At 49.2% G+C, this 21,887-nt stretch overlaps 1 protein-coding gene across 3 annotated transcripts in view; it reads left to right on the forward strand.

Annotated features, from left to right (window-relative positions):
• Positions 1 to 21,887, forward strand: part of TBC1D8B (TBC1 domain family member 8B) — a 235,323-nt gene that overhangs the window by 94,438 nt on the left and 118,998 nt on the right. For all 3 annotated transcript variants that reach the window (XM_063937365.1, XM_063937367.1, XM_063937366.1), the window contains exon 5: positions 6,073 to 6,313. In XM_063937365.1, coding sequence (XP_063793435.1) covers positions 6,073 to 6,313 — 241 coding nt within the window. The remainder of the gene's footprint in view (positions 1 to 6,072; positions 6,314 to 21,887) is intronic.

Raw genomic sequence — 21,887 nt, forward strand, 5'->3', positions numbered from 1 at the left:
CTGGCTCCTCCCTCTATGCCCCTCCTACCAGACTCAGTTTAGAAATGTGTGCCCGTAGGAGCCGGTCACGCTGAAGGAAGCTCCTGAAGAGGTTTCTGCATTCATTTTTTATGTTATTTTCAGGCAGGGCTGGTTGGCACCAGCCTGCCTGCTTCGTGGGACTTAGGAGGGGGGAGGGGTGGGGGGGGGGACGGCGGCTCAACCTCTTGAAGGGTTAATGGTCCTGTTCCCCGCTGACAGGACACTGACCTCCTGAGGGAAATATTCGCAAGCCCCACTACGGCGAGCGTACATTACCGCAGCACGCCGCCACCCCTAACAGAGCCAGCAGAATGAAGAGTGGTGAGTACTGAGCCAGCGTCCCGGTTATCGGGGCGCCAGCCATTATGGTGGCACGAGGGTATGGAAACGCATGGCTTCTAAACTGCTCTGAATGCGTCTCCACAGTACACAACTGTGTCTCAGTACACTGTACACAGTACCCAAACTGGCAAACACAGCCTTAAAACGGTTCTGCTCCATTTTAAGCACAAAAATGACCTCCGCCAGTATAAAAAAAAGCGGGAAGACCGCGCGCCATGGAAGGGGCAGGGCTTCACTATGAGAGGGTCCAGCAGCTCACCAGCGCCATTTTCCCTCTGCAGTGGGCACAGACGCTGACTGGCAGGGACACGCAGCTGCTCCGATGTGACTCCAAATTACATCAGCGGTACCAGGGGGTCATAGCAGGGGGGGAGCGACTATTAGTGTACTAAGGGGGTCATTCCGACCCGTTTGCACGCAGCGGTTTATCGCTGCGGGGCAAACGGGTGTGAAATGCGCATGCACGACGGGCGCAGTGCGCGTGCTCGACGTTGCCCGGCGACCCCGTTGCGACTTACAAAGGAAGATTTACAAAGGTTGCAGAGCCGACCGCTACGAAGATTGACAGGAAGGAGGCATGCCAGGACGGATCCGGACCGTTTGGAGCCGTTTTCGGGGAGTGGTGAGTATAACGCAGGCGTGTCCAGCAGAACGGAGGGCGGAAGAGTGACGTCAAAGCCGGGCCCATCATCGTTGGATCCATTGCAGGTATAGGCCTAGTCTAATTCTGCTTGAAATATTTCAGCTTGGCAGGGCTGCACAAGCGATCACAGCCCTGCTAAGCTAAAATACACTCCCCCATAGACGTATACTAGTTCATCGCAGCAGCAGCAAAAAGTTGCTGGCTGCGATCAACTTGGAATGACCACCTAAGTCCCCTATCAGGGTACTTAGTCTGCGACCCGGCTAAGCTTGGCATTAGCGGTAAGGGCGCGGTGGGGACTGGCTCCAAACAACTCTGTGTCTCCCTGAAGGGCTCTTTGTGGATTACTTGTGCTTAACCTTTTCCTGTGTGTGTGCGCTGTCACATTTACATTATGTCAGGCGAAGAGTGTGTTTCTTGTACAGCGGAGTGTTCCTCTTCACCAGGGGGCTCACTACTGGGTACTCAGGGTTCACAGAATAGTGGGGCTGAACCGGAGTGGGTTAATTCTCTTAAAGGAATGATCTCCACTCTTTCTACCAAATTTTCCCGCAATGAGAAAGAGACGCAATACTTAAAACAGACTGTGGATGAGTTTATGAAAAGACTCAGTCCCCAAAACAGCGTCTCAACCTCTCCCATTTTTCCACAAAAGCGATCTCTGGCCCATATCCTGCAGTCTGACTCTGACAGGTCAGACATGGATGAGGGGGAGGTGGACTCAGTGGGGGAGGGGGGGGGGGTTTGGGAAGATGCAGCTCTGCCACAGGGAATAGAGGCTCTTATAGAGTCTGTCAGAGATGTTCTGCATATTCCTGATAAGGTGTCAGAGGAGTGTGAGGAATCTTATTTCAATTTAAAAAAGTAGTCCTCAGTTACTTTTCCTCTGTCAAAGGAATTGAATACCCTGTTTGAAGAACCATGGGCTAATCCTGATAAGAAGTTTCAGATCCCTAAAAGGTTGCCCTCATCTTTTCCTCTGGAGGATAGGAAAAAATGGGAAAATTCACCGATAGTGGACGCATCAGTCTCTAGGCTGTCACGTAAAATTGTATTGCCTGTTCCTGGTGCAGCCTCCCTAAAAGACACGGCTGATCGTAAAAATTGAGACTACACTCAAATCATTGTACACAGCTGCTGTGGTGGCCCAAAGACCCACTATTGCATGTGCGTGGGTCACTAAAGCCATTGCTAAATGGTCAGGTAACCTAATTGAGGGGTTAAATTCCTTATCTAGGGGGGGTGTTGTCTTACTCCTGCAGCATATACAGGACTCTGCGAACTTTATGGTGGAAGCCATAAAGGAAATAGGTGTGCTTAACGCACGCACCACCGCTATGGCAGAGTCGGCACGCAGGGGCTTGTTGCTACGCCAGTGGACCGCTGACGCGGTCTCCAGGAAAGGCGTGGAAGACCTACCATTCACGGAGAGGCCTTGTTTGGAGATGAATTAGACAAATGGATCTCCACAGCTACTGCGGGTAAGTCTACGTATCTTCCAACCAAAAAGACTTATTCAGCTCCTAAGTTACAGTCCTTTCGGACGGCCAAGTTCAAGGGCAAATCCAGATGTGCTTCTATGTCCTCCAGTGGCGCAAGAGGTAAACCACGCAAACCAGCAACAGCAGGTGCTCAGGAACAGAGCTCAGGCTCTGCTTCCTCAATGACTTCAGCATGACGGTGGACCGCAATGCCTGGAAGGCTGTCAGGTGGGAGCCCGACTACAATTCTTCAATCAGATCTGGTCAAATTCGTGCCAGGATCCCCAGGATCCCTTATTTCCTAGGGCTACAGACTGGAGTTCCAAAAGCTACCAGCTCACAGATTCTTCAAATCAGGATTGCCAGTTTCACAAGAGGCAAGTATAACTTTACAGCATGCCATCCAAAAACAGGTACAGACTCAGGTCATTGTTCCAGTTCCACCTCATCTACTAAACAAGGGGTACTATTCCAACTTGTTCGTACCGAAGCCGGACAGTTTGGTAAGACCAATTCTGACCCTCAATTCTTTGAACCCATACTTACGAGTGTTCAAATTCAAGATGGAGTCTCTGAGAGCGGTGATCTCAGGTCTGGAGGAGGGGGAATTCCTAGTGTCTCTGGATATCAAGGATGCGTACCTTCATATTCCGATCTGGCCACCTCATCAGGCTTATCTCCGGTTTGCACTGCAGTACTGTCACTACCAGTTCTTGCCATTTGGTATCTCCACGCCATCGAGGGTGTTCACCAAGGTGATGGCAGAGATGATGTTTCTACTCCGCAAACAGGAAGTGAACATAATTCCGTACCTGGACGATCTCCTGATAAAGGCACCGTCCAGGGAGAGGTTGCTGGACAGCATTGCTCTCTCAACCAAACTCCTCCATGATCACGGGTGAATTCTGAACCTTCCGAAATCTCACCTAGAGCCAACACCGAGGCTTCCATTCCTGGGAATGATACTGGACACGGACTCACAAAAGGTATTCCTTCCGTTGGAAAAGGCATTGGTAATCCAGTCAATGGTTCGGGATGTCCTGAAGCAAACCCGGGTGTCGGTGCATCTGTGCATTCGTCTTCTGGGGAAAATGGTGGCCTCTTACGAGGCACTTCAATATAGAAGGTTTCACGCAAGACCTTTCCAGCTCGATCTGTTGGACAAATGGTCTGGATCGCATCTTCACATGCACCAGAGTATCTGTCTGTCGCCAAAGGCCAGGATCTCCCTTCTGTGGTGGCTGCAGTGTTCTCACTTCGTCGCAGGACGGAGGTTCGGAATTCAGAACTGGATTCTGTTAACCACAGACGCAACCCTCAGAGGTTGGGGAGCAGTCACTCGGGAGTGCAGTTTCAGGGTAGTTGGTCAAGTCAGGAAGTCATCCTTCCAATCATCATTCCGGAACTCGGGGTCATATACAACGCCCTTCTGCAGGCCTCACATCATCTTCAAGATCGGGCAATTCAGGTCCAGTTAGACAATGTAACGTCAGTAACGTACATAAACCAACAGGGCGGAACGAAAAGCAGAGCAGCAATGTTAGAGGTGTCAAGAATTATCCTCCGGGCAGAAATAAACGCTGTGGCGTCGTCAGCGGTCCTTATTCCGGGAGTAGACAACTGGGAAGCAGACTTCCTCAGCAAACACGACCTGCACCCGGGGGAGTGGGGCCTTCACCCGGAAGTGTTGAGGTGCTTGACAAGTCGATGGGGATATTCACAGATAGACATGATGGCCTCTCATCTCAACAAGAAGCTCAGGCGGTATTGTCCCAGGTCGAGAGACCCACATGCGGTGGCGATAGAAGCCCTGACAACTCCATGAGTCTATCAGATGGTGTACGTGTTTTCTCCACTTCCTCTGATCCCAAGAATTCTAAAACGAATAAAAAGGAAGAAGGTTCAAGCAACACTCATTGCTCCAGACTGGCCAAGAAGGGCCTGGTGGTATGCGGACCTTCTGGAGATGCTCCTTGAAGATCCGTGGCCTCTACCTCATTGCGAGGATCTTCTGCAACAGGGCCCGTTCGTCTATCAGGACTTACCGCGGCTACGTTTGACGGCATGGAAGTTGAGCGGCTGATTCTAGCCAGGAGAGGGATCCCTAACAAGGTTATCCCGACTATGATCCAAGCCAGGAAGGGGGTAACGTCTAAACATTACCATCATATTTGGAAGAAATATGTCTCTTGGTGTGAAAGCAGAAATTATTCTGCGGTGGAATTTCATCTGGGACGTTTCCTGCTTTTTCTGCAGGCAGGCGTGGATGTGGGCCTGCATCTGGGCTCCATAAAAGTCCAGATTTCGGCCTTGTCCATTTTCTTTCAGAAACAATTGGCTTCTGTCCCTGAGGTCCAGACGTTCTTGAAAGGTGTTTTGCACATCCAACCTCCCTCTGTGCCTCCCACGCCTCAGGACACTTGCAGGGGTGCCTAGGTTGGTGGTCCAGGACCAATTAAAACATTTTATAGTCCATGTAATAGGCAAAACCAGTGCTGTTGACTGTCAATCATAAAATATGTGGTCAAACAGAAGCAAATCTGGTCCCTCACCACACAATTGAACCTAAAGATGGTATCTAAAAACAATTTACTTAATTTAATACTTCCTTCTAAATTTCTCAATAAGAAACTTTTGGCCTAGGTGAGCCATGAAAAAAATTCCGATACTCTATGGCGCCATGATTCAAAAAAGTTTGGGAACCACTGTGCTACACTAAATTATTGATAAGGTTGTTTAAAAAAAAAAAAACTACTGCTCCCAAAAGTTCAACTTGCTTTTCACACACCAGATTGGTGGGACTGCCAGTGGACTGATGTAGTTAATTACGCAATAACCTCAGATAGCATTAAAGATGGCCATTTCACAGATCTACTATAGTAAAAAAAAAAAAAAAAAAAAAGATAACAAAAAATAAATGTACTCCACCAAGGCTGTGGCCCTATCTTGCAAACTATAATCCAGAGGTATCATTTTCAAATGTGTTTAATGTCACTCTTTTGTAGATGTTATACAGTAGAATGCAATGGCAAAGACCTTGTTTATGATTCCCTTTTATAATTATAACCTACAGTAAATAAATCCATTTTACGTTGTATGTAAAAGCAACGGTGCATATTCAAACCTCCATATGGATGCAGTGCTTGAAGCAAAGTTCTTCAAGCACAGCATCCATATGAGGTTAAAGTATACAGGGTTGTTTGGCCAGTAGCAATGGTCTGTTTTTCCTTCTGCCTCACAGCGGATGGCCTGATCGTTTCAGAGATTTATAATCTACTTTTTAGCTCAAGTGATAATCCTCTCGGGTAACGCTCGCTCCATGTGATTGTTTTATTACATTTGAGCTGCCTAGCAGATTTTCTGTCTCCTCTTATAAAAATCATTATAACAACATTGAGCAGAACACATCTGATTATGTTACACCATCCGAGCATGTAGAGCGTTTAGGAATCTGAGGCGGGGAGAATCTGAATAACACAAATCCTGTCATTTGTACTGTTGTGCTCAGCAATGTGTAGTTAAAATGTCCAAAAATCTTTAAACTGTGCATGTATAGTAATATTCAGTTGTATTGTTTTATCCCAGTTAAACTCATCATCTCATGGGACGAAATCTCAAGACTAGAGAAGACCTCCACCGTTCTTCTCACCGAGAGTATACATGTTTGCTCCCAGGGGGAAGACCATTACTTCTCTATGTTTATGCACATCAATGAGACCTTTCTTTTGATGGAGCAACTTGCAGGTTATGCTATTAGAAGACTTTTCGACAAGGAGAAATTTGAAAATGATCCCATATTGAATGATCCTATGCAAATCACAAAGAGGTAAATGATGACATTAAATATATGTATGCTTGATCATCTAAATGATTACTAACCAACATTTGATTCCCTGTTTTGTCATATTCACACATTCTCCGGTTTCCCTGCTCTACTTGTAAGTGGCCCAGGCTCTTCACAGTGTCAACATGGCTTTATGTAGCCATAAACAGAAAAATTATGCCAAGGGACTATCAGCAAATATAACAAAGTTCCATCTGACTAGTATTCAGTGCAGAGACTAATTAGTTCTTCACACTAGTCCATGTCCAAGTTTAGGTTACGATCTATATTCCATACGGACAGACACATACTGGTTTCCATGTTGGATGGGGGCCAACCTTCTGATCATCACCTGCGGGGACCACCCCTTCTAAAGATTCTAGAGATATGAAAAAAATGTGGTACTCTAACCATAGTTTCTCTATCGTCCTAGTGGATGCTGGGGTTCCTGAAAGGACCATGGGGAACAGCGGCTCCGCAGGAGACAGGGCACAAAAAGTAAAGCTTTTTCCGATCAGGTGGTGTGCACTGGCTCCTCCCCCTATGACCCTCCTCCAGACTCCAGTTAGATTTTTGTGCCCGGCCGAGAAGGGTGCAATCTAGGTGGCTCTCCTAAAGAGCTGCTTAGAGAAAGTTTAGCTAGGTTTTTTATTTTACAGTGATTCCTGCTGGCAACAGGATCACTGCAGCGAGGGACTGAGGGGAGAAGGAGTCAACTCACCTGCGTGCAGGATGGATTGGTTTCTTGGCTACTGGACATCAAGCTCCAGAGGGACGATCACAGGTACAGCCTGGATGGTCACCGGAGCCACGCCGCCGGCCCCCTTGCAGATGCTGAAATCAGAAGAGGTCCAGAATCGGCGGCTGAAGACTCCTGCAGTCTTCTAAAGGTAGCGCACAGCACTGCAGCTGTGCGCCATTTTCCTCTCAGCACACTTCACACGGCAGTCACTGAGGGTGCAGGGCGCTGGGAGGGGGGCGCCCTGGGAGGCAAATGAGTACCTATAAAGGCTAAAAATACCTCACATATAGCCCTAGAGGCTATATGGAGATATTTAACCCCTGCCTAATTTTTCTAAATAGCGGGAGACGAGCCCGCCGGAAAAGGGGCGGGGCCTATCTCCTCAGCACACGGCGCCATTTCCTCTCACAGCTCCGCTGGTCAGGACGGCTCCCAAGTCTCTCCCCTGCACTGCACTACAGAAACAGGGTAAAACAGAGAGGGGGGGGCACATTTATGGCGATATTTTGATATAACAAAGCAGCTATAAGGGAGCACTTATTATAAGGCTATCCCTGATATATATATAGCGCTTTTGGTGTGTGCTGGCAAACTCTCCCTCTGTCTCCCCAAAGGGCTAGTGGGTCCTGTCTTCGTTAGGAGCATTCCCTGTGTGTCTGCTGTGTGTCGGTACGTGTGTGTCGACATGTATGAGGACGATATTGGTGTGGAGGCGGAGCAATTGCCAAATATGAGGATGTCACCCCCTAGGGAGTCGACACCAGAATGGATGCCTTTATTTATGGAACTACGGGATAGTGTCAACACGCTAAAGCAGTCGTTTGACGACATGAGACGGCCGGACAATCAATTAGTGCCTGTCCAGGCGACTCAAACACCGTCAGGGGCTGTGAAACGCCCTTTGCCTCAGTCGGTCGACACAGACCCAGACACAGGCGATGACTCCAGTGGTGACGGTGACGAATCAACCGTATTTTCCAGTAGGGCCACACGTTATATGATTTTGGCAATGAAGGAGGCGTTACATTTAGCTGATACTACAGGTACCACTAAACAGGGTATTATGTGGGGTATGAAAAAACTACCTATAGTTTTTCCTGAATCAGAAGAACTAAATGACGTGTGTAATGAAGCGTGGGTTGCCCCTGATAAAAAGCTGATAATTTCAAAGAAATTATTGGCATTATACCCTTTCCCGCCAGAGGTTAGGGAGCGCTGGGAAACACCTCCTAGGGTGGACAAGGCGCTAACACGCTTATCTAAACAAGTGGCGTTACCCTCTCCTGAGACGGCCGCACTTAAAGATCCATCAGATAGGAGGATGGAAAATATCCAAAAAAGTATATACACACATGCAGGTGTTATACTACGACCAGCTGTAGCGACTGCCTGGATGGGCAGTGCGGGGGTAGTTTGGTCAGAATCCCTGATTGAAAATATTGATACCCTGGACAGGGACAATATTTTACTGTCGTTAGAACAAATAAAGGATGCATTTCTTTATATGCGTGATGCACAGAGGGATATATGCACACTGGCATCACGGGTAAGTGCTATGTCCATTTCGGCCAGAAGAGCTTTATGGACGCGACAGTGGACAGGCGATGCGGATTCAAAACGGCATATGGAAGTTTTGCCGTATAAAGGGGAGGAGTTATTTGGAGTCGGTCTATCAGATTTGGTGGCCACGGCTACAGCCGGGAAATCCACCTTTCTACCTCAAGTCACTCCCCAACAGAAAAAGGCACCGACTTTTCAACCGCAGCCCTTTCGTTCCTTTAAAAATAAGAGAGCAAAGGGCTATTCATATCTGCCACGAGGCAAAGGTCGAGGGAAGAGACAGCAACACGCAGCTCCTTCCCAGGATCAGAAGCCCTCCCCGGCTTCTACAAAAGCCTCAGCATGACGCTGGGGCTTCTCAAGCGGACTCGGGGACGGTGGGGGGTCGTCTCAAAAATTACAGCGCGCAGTGGGCTCACTCGCAAGTAGATCCCTGGATCCTGCAGATAATATCTCAGGGATACAGGTTGGAATTAGAGACAGATCCACCTCGCCGTTTCCTGAAGTCTGCTTTACCAACGTCCCCCTCCGAAAGGGAGACGGTTTTGGAAGCCATTCACAAGCTGTACTCTCAGCAGGTGATAGTCAAGGTACCTCTTCTGCAACAAGGGAAGGGGTATTATTCCACTCTTTTTGTGGTACCGAAGCCGGATGGCTCGGTAAGGCCTATTCTAAATCTGAAGTCCTTGAACCTGTACATAAAGAAGTTCAAGTTCAAAATGGAGTCACTCAGAGCAGTGATAGCGAACCTGGAAGAGGGGGACTTTATGGTATCCTTGGACATCAAGGATGCGTATCTCCACGTTCCAATTTACCCCTCACACCAGGGGTACCTCAGGTTCGTTGTACAAAACTGTCACTATCAGTTTCAGACGCTGCCGTTCGGATTGTCCACGGCACCTCGGATCTTTACAAAGGTAATGGCCGAGATGATGATTCTTCTTCGAAGAAAAGGCGTATTAATTATCCCATACTTGGACGATCTCCTAATAAGGGCGAGGTCCAGAGAACAGCTAGAGATGGGATTAGCACTGTCTCAAGAAGTGCTAAAACAGCACGGGTGGATTCTGAATATTCCAAAATCCCAGTTAATGCCGACAACTCGTCTGCTGTTCCTAGGGATGATTCTGGACACGGTTCAGAAAAAGGTTTTTCTCCCGGAGGAAAAAGCCAAGGAGTTATCCGAGCTTGTCAGGAACCTCCTAAAACCAGGAAAGGTGTCTGTACATCAATGCACAAGAGTCCTGGGAAAAATGGTGGCTTCTTACGAAGCAATTCCATTCGGCAGATTCCACGCGAGAATTTTCCAAAGGGATCTGTTGAACAAATGGTCAGGGTCGCATCTTCAGATGCACCTGCGGATAACCCTGTCTCCAAGGACAAGGGTGTCTCTTCTGTGGTGGTTGCAGAGTGCTCATCTATTGGAGGGCCGCAGATTCGGCATACAGGATTGGATCCTGGTGACCACGGACGCCAGCCTGAGAGGCTGGGGAGCAGTCACACAAGGAAGAAACTTCCAGGGAGTATGGACGAGCCTGGAAACGTCTCTTCACATAAACATTCTGGAACTAAGAGCAATATACAATGCTCTAAGCCAGGCAGAACCTCTGCTTCAGGGAAAACCGGTGTTGATCCAGTCGGACAACATCACGGCAGTCGCCCATGTGAACAGACAGGGCGGCACAAGAAGCAGGAGTGCAATGGCAGAAGCTGCAAGGATTCTTCGCTGGGCAGAGAATCATGTGATGGCACTGTCAGCAGTGTTCATCCCGGGAGTGGACAACTGGGAAGCAGACTTCCTCAGCAGACACGATCTTCACCCGGGAGAGTAGGGACTTCATCCAGAAGTCTTCCACATGCTGGTAACCCGTTGGGAAAGACCAATGGTGGACATGATGGCGTCTCGCCTCAACAAAAAACTGGACAGGTATTGCGCCAGGTCAAGAGATCCGCAGGCAATAGCTGTGGACGCGCTGGTAACGCCTTGGGTGTACCAGTCGGTGTATGTGTTTCCTCCTCTGCCTCTCATACCAAAAGTATTGAGAATTATACGGCAAAGAGGCGTAAGAACGATACTAGTGGTTCCGGATTGGCCAAGAAGGACTTGGTACCCGGAACTTCAAGAGATGATCACGGAAGATCCGTGGCCTCTACCTCTAAGGAGGGACTTGCTTCAGCAGGGTCCCTGTCTGTTTCAAGACTTACCGCGGCTGCGTTTGACGGCATGGCGGTTGAACGCCGGATCCTAAAGGAAAAAGGCATGCCGGAAGAAGTCATTCCTACTTTGATTAAAGCAAGGAAGGAAGTAACCGTGCAACATTATCACCGAATTTGGCGAAAATATGTTGCGTGGTGCGAAGATCGGAGTGCTCCGACGGAGGAATTTCAATTGGGTCGATTCCTACATTTCCTGCAATCAGGATTGTCAATGGGTCTCAAATTGGGATCTATTAAGGTTCAAATTTCGGCCCTGTCGATTTTCTTTCAAAAAGAATTGGCTTCAGTCCCTGAAGTCCAGACCTTTGTTAGGGGAGTGCTGCATATACAGCCTCCTGTGGTGCCTCCAGTGGCACCGTGGGATCTCAATGTGGTTTTGGATTTCCTAAAATCTCATTGGTTTGAACCACTAAAAAAGGTGGATTTGAAATATCTCACATGGAAAGTGACCATGCTTCTAGCCCTGGCTTCTGCCAGGAGAGTGTCAGAATTGGCAGCTTTATCTTACAAAAGCCCATATCTGATTTTCCATTCGGACAGGGCAGAACTGCGGACTCGTCCGCATTTTCTCCCTAAGGTGGTGTCAGCATTTCATCTGAACCAGCCTATTGTAGTGCCTGCGGCTACAAGTGACTTGGAGGACTCCAAGTTACTGGACGTTGTCAGAGCATTAAAAATATATATTGCAAGGACAGCTGGAGTCAGAAAATCTGACTCGTTGTTTATATTGTATGCACCCAACAAGATGGGTGCTCCGGCGTCTAAGCAGACGATTGCTCGTTGGATCTGTAGCACAATCCAACTTGCACATTCTGTGGCAGGCCTGCCACAGCCTAAATCTGTAAAGGCCCACTCCACAAGGAAGGTGGGCTCATCTTGGGCGGCTGCCCGAGGGGTCTCGGCATTACAACTTTGCCGAGCAGCTACGTGGTCAGGGGAGAACACGTTTGTAAAATTTTACAAATTTGATACTCTGGCTAAGGAGGACCTGGAGTTCTCTCATTCGGTGCTGCAGAGTCATCCGCACTCTCCCGCCCGTTTGGGAGCTTTGGTATAATCCCCATGGTCCTTTCAGGAACCCCAGCATCCACTAGGACGATAGAGAAAATAAGATTTTACTTACCGATAAATCTATTTCTCGGAGTCCGTAGTGGATGCTGGGCGCCCATCCCAAGTGCGGATTATCTGCATAAATTGTACATAGTTATTGTTAACTAATTCGGGTTATTGTTGAAGGAAGCCATCTTTCAGAGGCTCCGCTGTTATCATACTGTTAACTGGGTTTAGATCACAAGTTGTACGGTGTGATTGGTGTGGCTGGTATGAGTCTTACCCGGGATTCAAAATCCTCCCTTATTGTGTACGCTCGTCCGGGCACAGTACCTAACTGGAGTCTGGAGGAGGGTCATAGGGGGAGGAGCCAGTGCACACCACCTGATCGGAAAAAGCTTTACTTTTTGTGCCCTGTCTCCTGCGGAGCCGCTGTTCCCCATGGTCCTTTCAGGAACCCCAGCATCCACTACGGACTCCGAGAAATAGATTTATCGGTAAGTAAAATCTTATTTTCTCTAATTTCCTAGAGGATGCTGGGGACTCCGTAAGGACCATGGGGAGAGACGGGCTCCGCAGGAGACATGGGCACTTTAAGAAAGAATTTAGTTCCTGGTGTGCACTGGCTCCTCCCTCTCTGCCCCTCCTCCAGACCTCAGTTTGATTCTGTGCCCAGAGGAGCTGGGTGCTTTTCAGTGAGCTCTCCTGAGTTTGCTGATAGAAAGTTTTTTGTTAGGTTTTTATTTTCAGGGAGCTCTGCTGGCAACAGACTCCCTGCATCGTGGGACTGAGGGGAGAGAAGCAGCCCTACTCTCTGAAGCTAGGTCCTGCTTCTTAGGCTACTGGACACCATTAGCTCCAGAGGGATCGGTACGCAGGATCTCACCTTCGCCGTCCGTCCCAGAGCCGCGCCGCCGCCCCCCTCGCAGAGCCGGAAGACTGAAGCCGGGTGAGTATGAGAAGCAAGAAGACTTCACAGGCGGCAGAAGACTTCGTGATCTTCACTGGAGGTAACGCACAGCACTGCAGCTGTGCGCCATTGCTCCACACACCTACACATACTCCGGTCACTGTTAGGGTGCAGGGCGCAGGGTGGGGCGCACTGGGCAGCATTTGGGACCTCATTCTGGCAAATGAACATATATATACAGCTGGGCACTGTATATATGTAGGAGTCCCCGCCAAAGAAATAAAATTTAAGCGGGACAGAAACACGCCGCCGAGGGGGCGGGGCTTCTCCCTCAGCACTCACCAGCGCCATTTTTTCTCCACAGCACGCTGAGTGGAAGCTCCCCAGGCTCTCCCCTGCTGATACACGGTAGAAGAGGGTTGAAAAGAGAGGGGGGGCACATAATTAGGCGCAAAAAAGTATATAAACAGCAGCTACTGGGTTAACATTAAGTTACTGTGTTATTCCTGGGTTATATAGCGCTGGGGTGTGTGCTGGCATACTCTCTCTCTGTCTCTCCAAAGGGCCTCGTGGGGGAACTGTCTTCAGAAAGGACATTCCCTGTGTGTGTGGTGTGTCGGTACGCTTGTGTCGACATGTCTGATGTGGAAGGCTATGTGGGAGAGGAGCGGGATCAAATGAATGTGGTGCTCCGCCGACGGCGCCGACATCTGATTGGATGGATATGTGGAAGGTTTTAAATGATAATGTAAGTTCCTTGCATAAAAGATTAGACAAGGCTGATGCATTGGGACAGTCAGGGTCTCAACCCGTGCCTGATCCTATGTCGCAGGGACCGTCGGGGTCTCATAAGCACCCACTATCCCAAATTGTTGACACAGATACCGACATGGATTCTGACTCCAGTGTCGATTACGATGATGCAAAGTTACAACCAAAGTTGGCTAAATCACTCCGATATATGATTATAGCAATTAAGGAGGTTTTGCACATCACAGAGGATTGTCCCTGACACAAGGGTTTATATGTATAAGGGAAAGAAACCTGAGGTAACTTTTCCCCCCTCACACGAATTGAATGAGTTATGTGAAAAAGCTTGGGAATCTCCAGATAAAAAACTGCTGATTTCCAAACAGATTCTTATGGCGAATCCTTTCCCGCCAACGGACAGGTTACGATGGGAATCCTCCCCTAGGGTGGACAAAGCTTTAACACGCTTATCCAAAAAGGTAGCCCTGCCGTCCCAGGATACGGCTACCCTCAAGGATGCTGCTGATCGCAAACAGGAGGGTACCCTGAAGTCCATTTATACACATTCAGGTACCTTGCTCAGACCGGCAATCGCGTCGGCCTGGGTCTGTAGTGCAGTAGCGGCATGGACTGATACCTTATCAGAGGAGTTTGATACCCTAGATAGGGATACTGTTTTGTGGACCCTGGGGCATATTAAAGACTCTGTTCTTTATATGAGAGATGCTCAAAGAGACATAAACGCTATGTCGATTTCGGCCAGAAGGGTCCTGTGGACTCGGCAATGGACAGGTGATGCCGACTCAAAACGGCATATGGAGGTTTTACCTTACAGGGGTGAGGAATTGTTCGGTGAAGGTCTCTCGGACCTGGTCTCCACAGCTACGACTGGAAAGTCAAATTTTTTGCCTTATGTTCCCTCACAGCCTAAGAGAGCACCGCATTATCAAATGCAGTCCTTTCGTTCACAAAGAAACAAAGTCCGAGGTGCGTCCTTTCTTGCCAGAGGGAGGGGCAGAGGAAAGAAGCTGAACAATACAGCTAGTTCCCAGGAACAGAAGTCCTCCCCGGCCTCTGCAAAATCCACCGCATGACGCTGGGGCTCCACTGGGGAGTCGGGGCCAGTGGGGGCGCGTCTTCGGAATTTCAGCCACATGTGTGTTCACTCCCAGGTGGATCCCTGGGCAATAGAAATTGTGTCTCAGGGCTACAAGCTGGAATTCGAAGAGGTGCCTCCTCGCCGGTTTTTCAAATCGGCCCTACGGTCTTCCCCCCTGGAGAGGGAGATAGTGTTAAATGCAATATAAAAATTGTATCTTCAGCAGGTGGTGGTCGAGGTTCCCCTCCTTCAACAGGGAAGGGGTTATTATTCAACCATGTTTGTGGTTCCGAAACCGGACGGTTCGGTCACACCCATACTGAATTTAAAATCTCTGAACCTATACTTGTAAAGGTTCAAGTTCAAGATGGAATCGCTAAGAGCGGTCATCGCCAGCCTGGAAGGGGGGGTTTTTATGGTGTCACTGGACATAAAGGATGCGTACCTTCATGTCCCCATTTATCCACCTCATCAGGCGTACCTAAGATTTGCGGTACAGGACTGTCATTACCAATTTCAGACGTTGCCGTTTGGTCTCTCAACGGCTCCAAGGATTTTCACCAAGGTAATGGCGGAAATGATGGTGCTCCTGCGCAAGCAGGGTGTCACAATTATCCCGTACTTGGACGATCTCCTCATAAAAGCGAGATCAAGAGAGCAGTTGCTGAACAGCGTATCTCTTTCACTGAAAGTGTTACAACAACGCGGCTGGATTCTCAATATCCCAAAGTCGCAGTTGGTTCCTACGACTCGTCTGCCTTTCTTGGGCATGATTCTGGACGCGACCCAGAAAAGGGTTCATCTACCGATAGAAAAAGCCCAGGAACTTATGACTCTGGTCAGGAACCTTTTGAAATCAAGACAGGTGTCCGTGCATCATTGCACTCGAGTCCTGGGAAAGATGGTGGCCTCATACGAGGCCATTCCCTTTGGCAGGTTCCATGCGAGGACTTTCCAATGGGATCTGTTGGACAAGTGGTCCGGATCACATCTACAGATGCATCGGTTGATCACCCTGTCCCCCAGGGCCAGGGTGTCGCTCCTGTGGTGGCTGCAGAGTGCTCACCTTCTCGAGGGCCGCAGATTCGGCATTCAGGATTGAATCCAGGTGACCACGGACGCAAGCCTCCGAGGTTGGGGAGCAGTCACACAGGGAAGAAATTTCCAGGGTCTTTGGTCAAGTCAAGAGACTTGTCTGCACATCAACATCCTGGAACTGAGGGCCATTATACAACGCCCTACGTCAAGCGGAGGCCTTACTTCGCGACCAACCAGTTCTGATCCAGTCAGACAACATCACCGCAGTGGCTCATGTAAACCGCCAAGGCGGCACAAGGAGCAGAGCGGCAATGGCGGAAGCTACCAGGATTCTTCGCTGGGCGGAGAATCATGTAAGCGCACTGTCAGCAGTGTTCATTCCGGGAGTGGACAACTGGGAAGCAGACTTCCTCAGCAGACACGACCTACACCCGGGAGAGTGGGGACTTCATCCAGAAGTCTTCGCACAGATTGTGAGTCGGTGGGAACTGCCACAGATAGACATGATGGCGTCCCGCCTCAACAAAAAGCTACAGAGGTATTGCGCCAGGTCCAGAGACCCTCAGGTAGTAGCGGTAGACGCCCTCATGACACCGTGGGTGTTCCGGTCCGTATATGTATTTCCTCCTCTTCCTCTCATACCCAAGGTGTTGAGAATAGTAAGAAGAAAAGGAGTGAGAACAATCCTCGTTGTTCCAGATTGGCCACAACGGACCTGGTATCCAGATCTGTAGGAAATGCTCACAGAAGATCCGTGGCCTCTTCCTCTAAGGCAGGACCTGTTGCAACAGGGACCCTGTCTGTTCCAAGACTTATCGCGGCTGTGTTTGACGGCATGGTGGTTGAACGCCGGATCCTAGCGGAAAAAGGTATTCTGGTTGAGGTTATCCCTACGCTGATAAAGGCAAAACATTATCACCGTATATGGCGAAGATATGTTTCTTGGTGTGAGGCCAGGAATGCTCCTACGGAAGAATTCCATCTGTGCCGTTTCCTTCACTTCCTACAAACTGGAGTGGGTTTGGGCCTTAAATTAGGCTCCATTAAGGTCCAGATTTCGGCCCTATCCATTTTCTTTCAAAAAGAATTGGCTTCTCTCCCAGAAGTTCAGACTTTTGTTAAGGGAGTACTGCATATTCAGCCTCCGTTTGTGCCTCCGGTGGCGCCTTGGGACCTTAATGTGGTCTTGGACTTCCTAAAGTCACACTGGTTGGAACCACTGAAAACGGTGGAGTTGAAATATCTCACTTGGAAGGTGGTCATGTTATTAGCCCTGGCTTCGGCTAGGCGAGTGTTGGAATTAGCGGCTTTATCACATAAAAGCCCCTATCTGGATTTCCATATTGATAGAGCGGAATTGCGGACACGTCCTCAGTTCCTGCCAAAAGTGGTTTCATCCTTTCATATGAACCAACCTATTGTGGTGCCTGTGGCTACACGGGACTTAGAAGATTCCGAGTCCCTTGATGTGGTCAGGGCTTTGAAAATTTATGTAGCCAGGATGGCTAGAGTCCGAAAAACAGAAGCACTGTTTGTTCTGTATGCAGCCAACAAGCTTGGCGGCCCTGCTTCAAAGCAGACTCTTGCTCGCTGGATCTGTATCATGATTCAGCAGGCGCATTCTACGGCAGGATTGCCGTTACCTGAATCGATCAAGGCCCATTCAACTAGGAAAGTGGGCTCTTCTTGGGCGGCTGCCCGAGGGGTCTCGGCACTACAGCTGTGCCGAGCTGCTACTTGGTCGGGTACAAACACCTTTGCAAAATTCTGTAAGTTTGATACCCTGGCTGAGGAGGACCTCATGTTTGCTCAATCGGTGCTGCAGAGTCATCCGCACTCTCCCGCCCGTTTGGGAGCTTTGGTATAATCCCCATGGTCCTTACGGAGTCCCCAGCATCCTCTAGGACGTTAGAGAAAATAAGATTTTACTTACCGGTAAATCTATTTCTCGTAGTCCGTAGAGGATGCTGGGCGCCCATCCCAAGTGCAGACTTTTTCTGCAATACTTGTATATAGTTATTGCTTCAATAAGTGTTACGTTATTGTTGCATCGGGCGTGAACTGATGCTATGTTATTGTCATACTGTTTACTGGATTGTTATCACAAGTTATACGGTGTGATTGGTGTGGCTGGTATGAATCTTGCCCTTGGATTAACAAAAATCCTTTCCTCGTACTGTCCATCTCCTCTGGGCACAGTTCTCTAACTGAGGTCTGGAGGAGGGGCAGAGAGGCAGGAGCCAGTGCACACCAGGAACTAAATTCTTTCTTAAAGTGCCCATGTCTCCTGCGGAGCCCGTCTCTCCCCATGGTCCTTACGGAGTCCCCAGCATCCTCTACGGACTACGAGAAATAGATTTACCGGTAAGTAAAATCTTATTTTTGTTAGCGTATACACAAATTCAGTTATTTGAATTAATGAAGTAATGGCCTGACCATGCTAAATGGGGACCTGTGAAATCTCAAGTGAACGTGGCTGATGGGGACATAATTTTACATATTATTTCCATAGTTCACACAAATTCCCTTTTTATTAGTGGGGACCTTGCAACAAGTGTATTACTAATGACAAATGACATGCATCTATATCAAGTAAAGCCTCAGATTATTGAATTTGTTTAAAAAAAAAAAAAAAAGTGTTCATCTACAATTAAGGGCTCTATTCAATTCAATGTGAATTGAATTGAGCGCAAAGAAGTCCCTGGAGCTTTTCAGTTGATCGCGCTGTTTTCCCTGACAGAAGGATTTCTTCTCACACCCCTCCTGAGGTGCGAGCAGAAACCTGACAATTTTAGCTGCGATGCTGTTTTATCTTTGCGCCAGGCACTAGTCGGAGAATGCTGGTTCTTGTGACTGAACATCCGTGAGTACCGGCATTCTCTGACATAACAGCACTCTTAATTGAATAGCATCAGGACTTCCTTCCCAGCGCCATTCAATTTGTGCTGAATTGAATCGAGCCCTAAGAATTTTAAAGATACATTAGTTATACATAGTGGTGCAAGTAGAAAATAATTCTTAGTGGTACTGTGTGCCAGAAAATGGGTGTGGTCACATGGGGCATGGCCAATGAAAATGGGGGCGTGATACACATATGCCCCAAATAGTGCAGTGCCAGATACACATATGCCCCCAATAGTGCCAGATACACATATGCCCCCACAGTGCCAGATACAGATATGCCCTCACATTGCCAGATACACATGCCCCCTCAGTGCTAGATATGCCCCCACAGTGCCAGATACACATATTACCCCACAGTGCCAGATATACCCTCACATTGCCAGATACACATATGCCCCCACGGTGCCAGATGCACACATGCCCCCACGGTGCCAGATATGCCCCCACATTGCCAGATACACATGCCCCCGCATTGCCAGATACACTTGCCCCCACGCCGCCAGATACACACATTCCTCCACAGTGCCAGATATTCCCCCACATTGCCAGATACACATATGTCCCCACGGTGCCAGGTATGCCCCCATATTGCCAGATACACATATGCCCCCACAGTGCCAGATATGCCCCCAGCAGTGCAACTCACCGTTGTTGCTGCTGCCTGGGGCCGGCACTGTCTGCTGCTGCTATCGGGGAGAGGAGAGCACAGCACGCGCCGCTCCTGCCCTCAGCCTGGTTTCCTCCTGCTGCGGCGTTCTGTATCTCAGATCTGGCGCGGTCCGCGAGCCAATCAGAGCTCGCTGTCCGGCAGTGGCGACTCCTGATTGGCTGCCGGTTTGCGAGCTCTGATTGGCTCACGAACCAGCGTTTTAATCTAATGCCACCGCTGGACTTGATAGAGGAGAAACCGCCAGTCACCAGGCTGACTGAGCAGGCAGGAGAGGAGAGGTGCATGCTGCGCTCTCCTCTCTAGAACAATGTGTCTGCAAGGTGGTGGCCTGGCGGTACTGCGTACCGGCTGGTAATTTCGTACCGGTACTCAGTACCGCGTCATACCTGCTGCACTGGTTTATACATCAATAACAATTGAAAATATGAAATGTAGCTAAGTTTAGTTCATAGATAATGTAGAGAAGTAACATGAGGCCATGCAAATGGTGCTAGTGATGCATTACTTGGATAGAACACCTAGTACTTTCACTGGCCTTTCCCCGTAACATAAAGTCACGGCCACGCCCACTTACTAAAGCTGTTGGGAGCTCCTCCACAGACCTCTGTCCACCCCTTCCCCTGTATTCCAGCAATCCCTCACTATGACTTGACCTCTATCCTCCCTGTCTCCAGCTCTGGTTGCCATCACTTTATCTCTGCCCCTTATCTGTACCAATCTTTTGGAGATGAGGCAGCAGCAGCCCCTCTCCTCTTCTCTCCCCTGGTCTGGCTGTGCCTGCTCTCCGAGCACCTTTCACTCCTCTAGTGACTCGTCCTCTCCCACGGCCCAATCTCTGCTCCCTCACCATGCTCTTACATCCGCACTGCCCCATCACTGTGCTCCTACATCCACACTGCCCCGTCACTATGTTTCTACATCCACACTGCCCCCTCACCGTGTTCCTACCTCACTATGCTCCTACATCCACATTTCTCTTACGTCCTAGAGGATGCTGGGGACTCCGTAAGGACCATGGGGTATAGACAGGCTCCGCAGGAGACATGGGCACCTAAAAGAACTTTCTAATATGGTGTGCACTGGCTCCTCCCTCTATGCCCCTCCTCCAGACCTCAGTTAGATCTTGTGCCCAGAGGAGATGGGGTGCATTACATGGAGCTCTCCTGAGTTTTCTGTGAAAATAATTTTGTTAGGTTTTTATTTTCAGGGAGCACTGCTGGCAACAGACTCCCTGCGTCGTGGGACTGAGGGGAGAGAAGCAGACCCACTTCTTAAGCGTTTAAGGGCTCTGCTTCTTAGGCTACTGGACACCATTAGCTCCAGAGGGAGTCGGAACACAGGTCTCACCCTGGGGTTCGTCCCGGAGCCGCGCCGCCATCCTCCTCACAGATGCTGGAAAAAAGAAGCCGGGTGAGTATTAGAAAAGAAAGAAGACGTCAGGCGGCAGAAGACTTCAGATCTGCTCCCACGTAACACACACACACATGGCACTGATGGGTGCAGGGCGGAAGGGGGGGGGGCTCCCTGGGCAGCAATAAACCTCGTTTTGGCACAAAAGGATGTTATTAGGCTGCTGAGGCAGTAAATAAACGATTCCCCGCCATTATTTTCAGATACAGAACGGGACCAAAGCCCGCCGCTGGAGGGGGCGGAGCATGATCCCTCAGCACGAATCAGCGCCATTTTCTCCACAGAAGCTGCAGAGAACGCTGGCTCCCCGGACTCTCCCCTGCTGAAGAGCTCAGAGGGCTGAAAAAATAGAGGGGGGCACATAATTGGCGCAGTGAGTGGGGGAAATCAATTTATATATAAAAGCGCTTTCTGGGTTTTCGTGGGTCAGTTTGGCGCTGGTGTGTGCTGGCATACTCTCTCTCTGTCTCTCCAAAGGGCCTTCTTTAGGGAATTGTCCCCTTATAGTAATATCCCAGTGTGTGTGGGGTGTCGGTACGTGTGTGTCGGCATGTCTGAAGCGGAAGGCTTATCCAAAGAGGAGGTGGAACAGATGAGTGGTGTGTCACAGTCGGCGCTGCCGACTCAGGATTGGATGGATATGTGGCATATGTTAAATGCAAGTGTAGCTTCACTACATAAAAGGCTGCGCAAAGCAGAGTCCAGGGTGTCGACAGGTGTTCAATCTACGGATGGCACCGACTCACAGGACCCGTCGGGGTCTCAGAAACGTCCCTTCTCACAAATAGGGGATACAGATACCGACATGGACTCTGATTCCAGTGTCGACTATGATGAAGCAAGATTGCACCCCAGGGTGATAAAAAGTATTCAGTGCATGATTATTGCAATAAAAGATGTTTTACATTTCACTGATGAGCCCTCGGTGCCCGACACGAGGATACACATGTTTAAGGGAAGGAAACAGGTTATGAATCTTCCTCCTTCCCATGAACTAAATGAGTTATGTGAAAAAGCTTGGGAAACTCCAGATAAGAAGCTGCAGATTCCCAAAAGGTTCTTATGGCATACCCTTTCCCTACACAGGACAGGGTACGTTGGGAATCCTCTCTCACAGTGGACAAAGCCTTAACACGCCTTTCCAAGAGGCGCTACCGTCCCCTGACACAGCGGCCCTCAAGGACCCTGCGGACCGCAGGCAGGAGACTACATTAAAGTCTATTTACA

This window comes from Pseudophryne corroboree, chromosome 8, assembly GCF_028390025.1.
Source record: "Pseudophryne corroboree isolate aPseCor3 chromosome 8, aPseCor3.hap2, whole genome shotgun sequence".
NCBI lineage: Eukaryota > Metazoa > Chordata > Amphibia > Anura > Myobatrachidae > Pseudophryne > Pseudophryne corroboree.